Raw genomic sequence first — 10,946 nt, 5'->3', positions numbered from 1 at the left:
AGTTTGAAATTGTGAGCCCCATGTTACGTCTCGCCCCTCTTCACCTCCACATCCTTGTGCTGTGGCCTCTCTGCACTCCTCAGTGCCCCAAGAGGGCACCACAGCACATTCCCAGCACACCTGCCTTCCGTTCCCAATCTCCTCACCTGCCCGTCATCTGCAATCACCTCCAGAGGCTACAAAAGCCTGACCTGCATGAAAAAACACGCCCCCCTCACGTATTAGGAGGGCAGGGTGAGTCAGCAGAACCAAGGACGGGTGTTTTTGATGAATCTAACAGGTTAAAAATGGAGTTTGAAGTTATAATGGGTTTGTATAGGAAGGGGGCGTGTCTGATAAAATGTTTATCAAATATCTAAATACTAAATCAAGCAACTTAAAAACGGTCTGGGGGGCTCACAAAAGCCTGAGTAGACGATAAAATGACCCAAAGTTTTTTTGAAAGTGAAATATCCCTTTAACCATTCTTTCGTTTGGTAAAGTATAGCCAGCCTACTGCCAGTGTTGTAGAGCTAGCCTGTTCAACTTTACGCAGTTGCAGCGCACTGTTTTTCCCTGGTGATTTTGTCACTGACACTGCTTCTCCTCTCCTCTCCAGTTGGGGCAGCCAGCGGAGCCCACAACCCTCTCCCTCCCCTTGTTGATTAACTTGTGGTTAATGCCGAACATTGCAAAGTTCGCTTGAGTCGACTCATGTACTCCGAGTTATGTACCGATAAGCACAGAATCGTAAATTATGTTTTGGGGTGAGCGTTTGCCCCAACTTTCATCAACCCATAGAATAACGACAAAACACCTACTGAGCCCCATCGGTAGGTCAGTATCTCCGAACATTGCTGGCCCACAACAACATACCTGACCTGGCAGAGACCAGGTCTCTTTCATGCCCATATATGGGCACAAAAGGGACAAGGACTGACAGATACAGAGATCTTCATATATGGGTATATAAGGGACATGGACTGACAGATACGGAGATCTCCATATATGAGCATATCACCATGCCCATATATGGGCATACTGATTACATCAGGGATCATAAAAGGGTCAAGCACTGACAGGTACAGAGATCTCCATATACAGTATGGGCATATCAGTCGGATCGGCGGTGTGACGTAGGTGTGAGGCTGTACGTGGCCCGAACCTCTAGTAACTTAAATACAAAGAAATGATATAATTAATAATTGTATACTTCGAAATTTTATTAAAAATAGCGGAATGACAGTAGCTGAATTCCAAGCTATCTCGCCGTGCAATTTATTTTTGTAATTTCAATTTCGGTCGGATTGGTGGTTCTGGACAACCAGATCGTCATATTGGCCTACATATCTATCGATTCCACAGTAGAACTGCACCCATAGCAACGCAAACAAAGGCAAGAAAATCTGTTCTGTTGTGCAGCAGAAGCCTTGATTGTTAGACCAATCAGAATCGACAACGTCAGCATGATGTCAGAGTATGGGATTGTTGACCAATCAGAATCGACAACGTCAGCATGATGTCAGAGTATGGGATTGTTGACCAATCAGAATCGACCTCCTGGTGGTGCTATAAAAGGCCCATGTGGGAGGTCACGCTTTACTTGCGTAAGATTTCATCATCACAAACATGGCGGCCTCCTTACAGCGCCTCACGTCCGCAGGGAGATATCTCGTTAAGAACGCTTTGAAAACAAACATCTTAACCAGGCCCATAGTTGGGTCACACAGATTCCAGGCAACTCAAGCTCAAGCTGCCAATCACGTGGTTCTTAATGTCCCTGAAACCAAAGTGACAGCTTTGGAAAATGGACTACGCGTTGCTTCCGAAAACTCCGGTCTCTCTACATGCACAGTGGGTCTCTGGATAGATGCTGGCAGTCGTTATGAGAATGAAAGGAATAATGGCACAGCCCACTTCTTGGAACACATGGCATTCAAGGGTACAAGAAAGCGTTCCCAACATGATCTTGAGCTGGAGATTGAAAATATGGGAGCGCACTTGAATGCCTACACATCGAGGGAGCAGACTGTGTATTTTGCCCAAGCCTTCTCAAAGGACCTGCCAGGAGCTGTGGAAATCCTGGCTGACATCATTCAGAACAGCACGTTGGGTGCGGCAGAAATCGAACGAGAGCGAGGAGTCATCCTGCGGGAGGACGTAGAGACAAATCTATGGGAAGTGGTCTTTGACTATCTTCACGCAACTGCATACCAGTCGACAGCACTGGGCAGAACCATCCTCGGCCCCACAGAGAACATCAAGACCATCAACAGGGGAGATCTTGTAGAATACATTACCACTCACTACAAAGGGCCCAGAATAGTGCTAGCTGCTGCTGGAGGAGTCTCACACGATGAGTTAATTGATTTGGCCAAGTATCACTTTGGCAAGCTTCCAGCCAGATACAAGGGAGAAGCCCCAGAACTTCCACCATGCAGATTCACAGGAAGTGAGATCCGTGTACGAGACGATAAAATGCCACTGGCTCATATCGCTATTGCAATGGAGACAGTAGGCTGGTCGCACCCTGACACCATACCTCTCATGGTGGCCAACACTCTAATAGGGAACTGGGATCGTTCCTTTGGTGGAGGTGTAAATCTGTCCAGCAAGTTGGCACAGGTGGCCTCTCAGGGGAACCTGTGCCACAGCTTCCAGTCCTTCAACACATGTTACACTGACACAGGTCTGTGGGGTCTCTACATGGTGTGTGAACCTGGCACCATCAACGACATGATGCACTTCATTCAGATGGAATGGATGTCACTATGTACGAGTGTGACGGAGAGTGAAGTGGCAAGGGCGAAGAATCTTCTAAAGACTTACACGCTTCTGCATCTCGACGGATCCACCCCGATCTGCGAGGACATTGGAAGGCAGATGCTGTGTTACAGCCGCAGAATCCCCCTGCATGAGCTGGAGGCCAGAATCGATGCCGTAGATGCCAAGACCATCAAAGAAGTGTGTACTAAATACATCTATGACAAGGAGCCAGCCATCGCAGCAGTAGGTCCAATTGGACAGCTCCCAGACTACAACCGGATCCGTAGTGGGATGTCCTGGATGAAAACTTAAATGAACACAAGCACTCTTGAGGATGTATTTGCTTCCAATTACAAGAATCCCAAATGTACAGTACTAGAAGTTGCAGTGCCACCTTACAGGCACCTCACAGTGTGAGAGAGAGTTTTGTGCTCTCCTAAATCCACGGCAGGCTTTGAAAGTACCCACTTCAGAAAGAGGTGACGTGCATCACCTCTCCAATGACTGTCGTGAGATTACGTCACACTGGCGTGTCTCATCGTGATGTCACGACCGTGATGTCGTGATGTCACGATATATAGATAGATATAAAGCAAAACTTTACAAACTCAGTATTTAAGTATTTCTGTATTTTTTCCTCTCCTTTAATTTCAATAAAAAATAAAGACCAACACAACAAAAAAATAAAAAATAAAAAAAGGCCCACGTGAAAGATTTGGGGCAAAGGTTCTGCTGTGGCATCCAGGGAGTGTGTGCACAGTTTCACTGCGAGCAAGCCAACGGTGCCGGAGATTAGCTGTCCACAGACAGAATGACGGACACACGGACGGACGGACAGACAGGGGGCAAAACATACTCTCTCGCCATGCCTTTCGGCCTGGCGGAGACAATTAATAAAAAGGTTCAGATGTGGAGATAAGAGGTTTCTGCCCGACAGCAAGAATGAAAGCTGTGTTCTTGTCGGTGGGTGTCAGTATAGGCCAATAATAACTACTATACTGTATATGACAACAACTTTAAATCAAATAAGTTACTTTTGATACTTATATTAGGAAAAGAACAAGTGCAAAAAGTAAGATGTAGAACAGTAGCCCAACAGACAAGAATTGACCATCATAGCAAAGACAATGAACACATTTGATGCAATAGTGATTAATTTAATGCAACTATTTTGAACAGTTCTAAAATTCTCACTCTCACTCACACACATCTATAGACATGTTAGCACATCAATATGAATGACACATTCAAATAATCAAGTAAAACCTTAATCAATACAGACAATCTGGTATTCAGCAAAACATCAAGTTGGATAGATTTAACTAACTAAAAACAGAACCAAAACAGAACATGTGAGATTTGCCACAGCTTTCAGATTTTGAAAAGATAACAATTCATAAACCTTTCTTTGTCAACAACTATACAAATAGAGAAATAAATTACACACAGTGCTGTCTTATTTTTAAGTGCTTCAGTCTCTCTGAGAAATTGATAAAGGCACAAATACCAGTAGAAGAGTACAAAAGAAATCCAGATTAGTAGAACTGGAACGCCCATGTTGTCCCAAGTGCTCATGGGAGTTGTGGTCCTCTGTGTTGTGTTCACGGGCATCCAGCTGGTGAAAGGGTACAGCATACAGTGGACAGTCTTGAACATGTTTTTTTGGCAACTTCAACAACCCTAGCATCCCAATTCTGGGGGGAACATTCGCCACTAAACTTAGTAATTGACTGGGGTCCCCCAGGACTCTATACTAGGCCCCCTCCTTTTTCCCTCTACATCAAATCTCTTTGCCAAAAATAGATCTACAACCACACCATGTGACGGTGACGCATGATGAGCTATTTTTGCCAAATGATCGCCTATTAAGACATGCCAAAAAAAAGGGAGGCTAGGGTTCATGTGGTTAAGAAAGGGAGCAGACCTGCAGTGGAACTGCTCAGGTGCCAAAAAGAGATGGTGGTTTTATGAGGGAAAAAAGTCTATAACTCTGTGAAGTGTACAGTATGTGAGCAGAAGAGCTCGCTGCAGGAGAGCATAAGTACTGTGCAAAAACATCACGCCCTCCGGTCCTCGTGATACGGACGCCAAGTTTGAAATTGTGAGCCCCATGTTACGTCTCGCCCCTCTTCACCTCCACATCCTTGTGCTGTGGCCTCTTTGCACTCCTCAGTGCCCCAAGAGGGCACCACAGCACGGTGACATGGCGGCTTTCCGACATGTCGCCTTTCCGACGTTAACGAACCCTATACCTAACCCTCACCCTAACCCTAACCGCACGCGGAAGCCACTAGTCGGAGTGGCGACATGTCGGCATGGAAGACTGTTACCCCACAGCACATTCCCAGCACACCTGCCTTCCGTTCCCAATCTCCTCAGCCAGCCTACTGCCAGTGTTGTAGAGCTAGCCTGTTCAACTTTATGCAGTTGCAGCGCACTGTTTTCCCCTGGTGATTTTGTCACCGACACTGCTTCTCCTCTCCTCTCCAGTCGGGGCAGCCAGCGGAGCCCACAACCCTCTCCCTCCCCTCGTTGATAGGCTCTATGCACAGCAGCCATATTGGAAAGAAATTGGGCCTCTTCTTACTTCCTTCACAGGTGTTACCGATGATACTAATGAAGGCTCTGTGCCATTCTGGTCAGGGTGCTGATATTGTGCATGTTGGCTCACTAGAAACACTCCATTTTGGTTGCCCCTTATGGTGGGTGTGTAACTCTGAGAGTGTCAAAATGGACCCGTAATATGACAACCACTATGCCACACTAAACGAAACAGAGCCTTAATTGTATCATTGGTAACACCTGTGTAGGAAGTAAGGAAGGGGCCCATTCATTCCCAATATGGCTGCTGTGCATAGAGCCTATTAACTTGTGGTTAATAAAATGCCTGTGTGGGCTGGAGGAGGCTCCAGCAGCTCTGTGGGATTTGCTTCCACACCAGAGCTACCAAAGTCTCTTCTATGGTCCCGTGTTGTGAAGGCAGGACACTGACGCAAGGTGACACCAGAGCACAAGCCAGCAGCACGACAACGGGGAATGCAAGCACCACTGAAACGGGAGAGGAAGACGGGTATAATTGGAACTGGCCCATTGAGTTCTAACATACACGTTGTGACCACGAAGATGGTGAGTGTGTTTGCCACTAAGTTTGCCCCTCAACTGGAAGCTAACATGCTAACTGAGTATCTGAGTGAGAAACTTGGGCGAGCAGTTACTTGTCGAAAGATTTAGTTGCCACAGAGTAGGTTCAGCTCATTTCACATCACTGCCGAATGCAAGGAAGTGGCTGAAATGTATGACCCAGAGCTATGGCCAGCTGGCACCTATGGCCAGCTGGTACCTACTGTATGTCCGATGCGATTATGATTAAGACGGCCAGCTAGTGGGTTGCTTGCGGGTGATATCACTGCTAACAATGTGGTCGCTCCTGTACAACACGGGAATCATTCATCTGCTGATGTATGATGTAGGTCTGAAATACATAAATAGCAGGATGCGGTTGGTGTCATATAACACGCGTGGCCTACGTGTGGGGCACAGTGCTGGGGATAAAGCGAGGCAGCTGGTTGTTGATAAACCTTTGGAGAAATGTGACATTCTGTGCCCCGACGGGGCTCAGTAGGTGTTTTGTATAAAGTATAGTTTTGGAGGCGTGCCGTCCAAAGCGAACATGAGTCACGAGAGGCACCACCGAGCGTGCTAAAGTGAGCGAGTTGCCGTGCCGATAATTGCAAAGTTTGCTTGAGCCGACTCAGAGTTATGTACCGATAGGCACAGAATCGTAAATTATGTTTTGGGGTGAGCGTTTGCCCCAACTTTCATCAACCCACAGAATAACGACAAAACACCTACTGAGCCCCATCGGTAGGTCAGTATCTCCGAACATTGCTGGCCCACAACAACATACCTGACCTGGCAGAGACCAGGTCTCTTTCATGCCCATATATGGGCACAAAAGGGACAAGGACTGACAGATACAGAGATCTTCATATATGGGTATATAAGGGACATGGACTGACAGATACGGAGATCTCCATATATGAGCATATCACCATGCCCATATATGGGCATACTGATTACATCAGGGATCATAAAAGGGTCAAGGACTGACAGGTACAGAGATCTCCATATATGGGCATATCAGTCGGATCAGCGGTGTGACGTAGGTGTGAGGCTGTACGCGGCCCGAACCTCTAGTAACTTAAATACAAATACATTATATATTATTTAATAATTGTATACTTCGAAAGTTTACCCTCATTTGCAATGCAGAGTTTGAGAGTTTGATGTACTGATAGGCACAGAATCTTAAATCATGTTTTGGGGTGAGCGTTTTCCCCAACTTTCATCAATGTCCTTTGGGAGCACTCCCTCGGGTCCTCCTCAGTGATGTGCCTGCAGAGTTTGGAGTCCATCGGTTCCATACATGCACATGACCATATATGGACATAGCGGTCGGATTGGTGGTTCTGGACAACCAGATCGTCATATAGGCCTACATATCTATCGATTCCACAGTAGAACTGCACCCATAGCAACGCAAACAAAGCTCCTATGCTCCAAACATTAACTAAAAATATAGCTGCAAGCAGCGATAATACGGGGCCAGCGATTGCAGAGAGAAGAAAGAAAGAAGCAATGATAAGTAATATGCACAATAAGCCATAAAAACATAGAAGACTGAACTTGAGAGAAAGAGGACCATGCAATTAACAAATGAGCATTTTAAACCCTCACTAACCCTAACCTCAGTAAAACTATGCCTACCCTTAACCTCAAGAAATACTACGCGTAAGCCTACGAATGCCAAATCATGATCACCTCAACAAATCATCTGGGACGGGGATCGAACCGGTGACCTCCAGACTCACAGGCTGCCTTTCTTCTCATTGAGCTAGACATATGGTAACCCTGTCAGCGTCTGTTGATATATATAACTCTTTCCGACCCTGATGAACCAAGCCTCTGTCTGTGGACTGGAGGAAGCAATGTTAGTAGCACCACGCAACAATGTCTGTGGACTGGAAGAAGCAATGTTAGTAGCACCAGGCAGCAATGTCTGTGGACTGGAAGAAGCAATGTTAGTAGCACCACGCAGCAATATCTGTGGACTGGAGGAAGCAATGTTAGTAGCACCACGCAACCATGTCTGTGGACTGGAGGAAGCAATGTTAGTAGCACCACGCATCCATGTCTGTGGACTGGAAGAAGCAATGTTAGTGGCACCACGCAACCATGTCTGTGGACTGGAGGAAGCAATGTTAGTGGCGCCACGCAACCATGTCTGTGGACTGGAAGAAGCAATGTTAGTGGTGTAACCCCTATATTTTGGCTCACTCCCAGCAGATTGATGACGCCACACTTCTCTCAGGTTCATAGCATTTATTGCCAACTCTGTCAGACAACAACAACAGACACAGTGTGGTTGGTGGTGTGCAGTATCAAGACACAGCCCCATAACAAGGAAACGCAGCAGCAGAAAGGGCCGTATATTCACAGTGTGATCGTATAGTTTTAACATTTTTAACAACATGAATTAATTGACATAATTTTAGCCATGAACCTGTTTTCTTTTTAGCATTTTTAGAAAATGCTACAATGAATTAATATAAAAATAAAATACAACATTCTATGCAAAAAGGCTCATAAAATTAATACAATCATGTATCAATGAACTAATTCCCCTTCACAAAACATACCTGTCAGACAACAACAACAGACACAGTGTGGTTGGTGGTGTGCAGTATCAAGACACAGCCCCTAAACATCAGAAAAGAAACAATACATTTCAAATGGGACCGCCATTACTGTTGTGTCATAATACCATGCTGCTTGCAGCTTATCACGTCAGAATAAAAGACAAAACAGTACAATTTTCATCTTACTGACAATTGCAAAACATGTCCACAACATTCATATCACTCAACATATACTTAGATTTAAGTGAAATTAGCGTTTTGTAACTTAATACATGAAAATTCGCGGAGCTGTGTGTGACATACCATAACAAGGAAACGCAGCAGCAGAAAGGGGCGTGCTGCTGGATTCCTGGGACTAATATAAACACCACCCGCCACAAGGGGGCGCAGTTACACCAGAGGGAAAATAAAAGGGAGCCTTGCATAGATAGAACAGAATACAAATGAATTTTTACGGACTTCAAACACAATAATAACTCTGTTACATTCTCCTCTCCTGAATTCGGCAAAATTCCAAAACACATACATAGCATGGGAAACATTTAAGTAGTTACACATAGTGTCCTGTGAATCCCAACGTATCACATGAGCATCACGTTGAACGAACATAGCACACATACAAAATCAATGCGCTCAGTCAAGCCACTAGGCTGTTCAATAAAGAACCCAGGAGGGCAGTGCAGTACTCTACACAAACCCTTCACTGACGACACAAAAAGTACACTTCTCAAATTCAATTCAATCTCAGTCCAACCATTCACAACAGTACAGTTCAGAGATACGGAAATAAACAAAAAGGAATTACAACCCATTTACAGGTAGAGAGCACAACGGAATGTGTCAACACTGAAGACATAATCAGCCCACGTTTTCAGCTAATTAATCGCCTGTAGAGTCTGACTATTCATAGTCTGGATAAGCCTGTTGACAGGTCTGACAACACGGCCCGTTCTGGTCCTACGACGACCAGACGGCGTTGCCCGGAAAGTGTCAGACGAAACAAACCCACGGTCACCTGGGCAGCACGGACCATTACCAGGGGCACCCGAAACAGGGACTGGGGCACATGAAACAGGGGCTGGGGTACATGAATCAGGGCCTGGGGCAGACAAATCAGGGACTGGGGCAGACGAATCAGGGCCTGGGGCAGACGAATCAGGGACTGGGGCAGACGAATCAAGGGCCACCACAGGGATTTGAGAGACCCAGTCCTGGGTACGGGTGGCATTGTCCACCCCAGAGACAGTCTTTGTGAGTTGGACAGAGGCGAGATCCACGGCATCAGTCTCACTCGGGCCACTGGAGGAGATCACAGATGCACAGTCAGGGTGAGTGTGTTGGACAGAGAGGTCCACGGCATCAAGCCTACTTGCATCACAGGTGGAGATTAGAGAGGCAGCATCAGGCTGAGTGAGGCGCCCACCGGAGAGATCAACATCCTCTTCCAAAGCACAGGAAGAGATAAAGGAGTCTGACCCATCATTCTCAGGCAGGACTGGCAAGAAATTGACACACAGCAACAAGTTACGGTGAACGATCCTTGACTGGCCCGATATGGGATTACGAACCTCAAAGGTGTGGGTCTGTGGGTTGCAGTTGACCACGGTGTAAACCACATCACCCCATCGGTCCGCTAACTTTCTTTGTCCCCTCTCTCCCTTGTTTGCCAGGAGAACTCTGTCACCGGGCTCGACCTCCACTCCCTTAACCCTCCGGTTGTACAAGTCTGTCTGTCGTCTCTGCTCAGCACCAGCATGCTTTTCTGCCAGGACCATGGCTTCACGGAGGTCCCTCCTCAGCTCCTCAACATACTGCGGAAACGAAACTTCACTGTCGTCTCTCAGAGCAGATTTGAACAGAACGTCAACTGGCAGGCGGGGAACACGGCCAAACATCAAGTAGAAAGGGGGGAAACCAGTCGTTTCATGCGTGGTGCTGTTGTACATGAAGGTCAAGGTGTGCAACATTTGAGGCCAAGCCTGCTTTGCACGAGGTGAGAGGGTTCTGATCATACCTCCAAGAGTACGGTTGAAACGCTCGGCCAAACCGTTCCCCATTGGATGATAAGCAGTGGTGCGGGACTTCTTGACACCAGAGACTTGAAGAAGGGCCGCTATCAACTCGCTCTCAAAGTTCGCACCCTGATCAGAATGAATTCTCTCCGGAAACCCGTAATAGCAGAAGAAGTTGTCCCACAACCTCCGCGCAACCTGCTTAGCAGTCTGGTCAGGGCAGTAGAAGGCATGCGACAGCCTAGTAAAGTGGTCCGTCACGACCAAAACATCAACAGGGCGGTTCTTGGAATCCTCTGCAGACCAAAAGTCTATGCACACCAATTCCATCGGCGCAGTAGTTATGATGCTCTCGAGAGGTGCACGGCCCTCCGGCTCCGGCGTCTTGCTCATCACACACCTGGCACAGCATTTGACGTGGTCACGTACATCTCGCTCCACAGAGCTCCAGTAGAACCTCCGTCTTACAAGGGAGAAGGTCCTGTCCTGA

General features: G+C 46.7%; 1 protein-coding gene across 1 annotated transcript; it reads left to right on the top strand.

The window, feature by feature from the left end:
• Positions 1–1,608: 1,608 nt before the first annotated feature.
• On the top strand, positions 1,609–3,057 carry LOC311062430 (mitochondrial-processing peptidase subunit beta-like; the record flags this gene model as incomplete). The annotated part of the gene is made up of 1 exon (XM_084081451.1): positions 1,609–3,057. One exon carries the CDS (start codon positions 1,609–1,611, stop codon positions 3,055–3,057), a length of 1,449 nt encoding a protein of 482 aa, XP_083937577.1.
• Between the last annotated feature and the right edge of the window lie 7,889 nt (positions 3,058–10,946).

Source organism: Gymnoscopelus microlampas (assembly GCF_963454915.1).
Source record: "Gymnoscopelus microlampas genome assembly, chromosome: 2".
Classification (NCBI taxonomy): Eukaryota; Metazoa; Chordata; class Actinopteri; order Myctophiformes; family Myctophidae; genus Gymnoscopelus; species Gymnoscopelus microlampas.
Note: the sequence above shows the minus strand (reverse complement) of the source record. Positions and strands in the feature narration are given on the sequence as shown.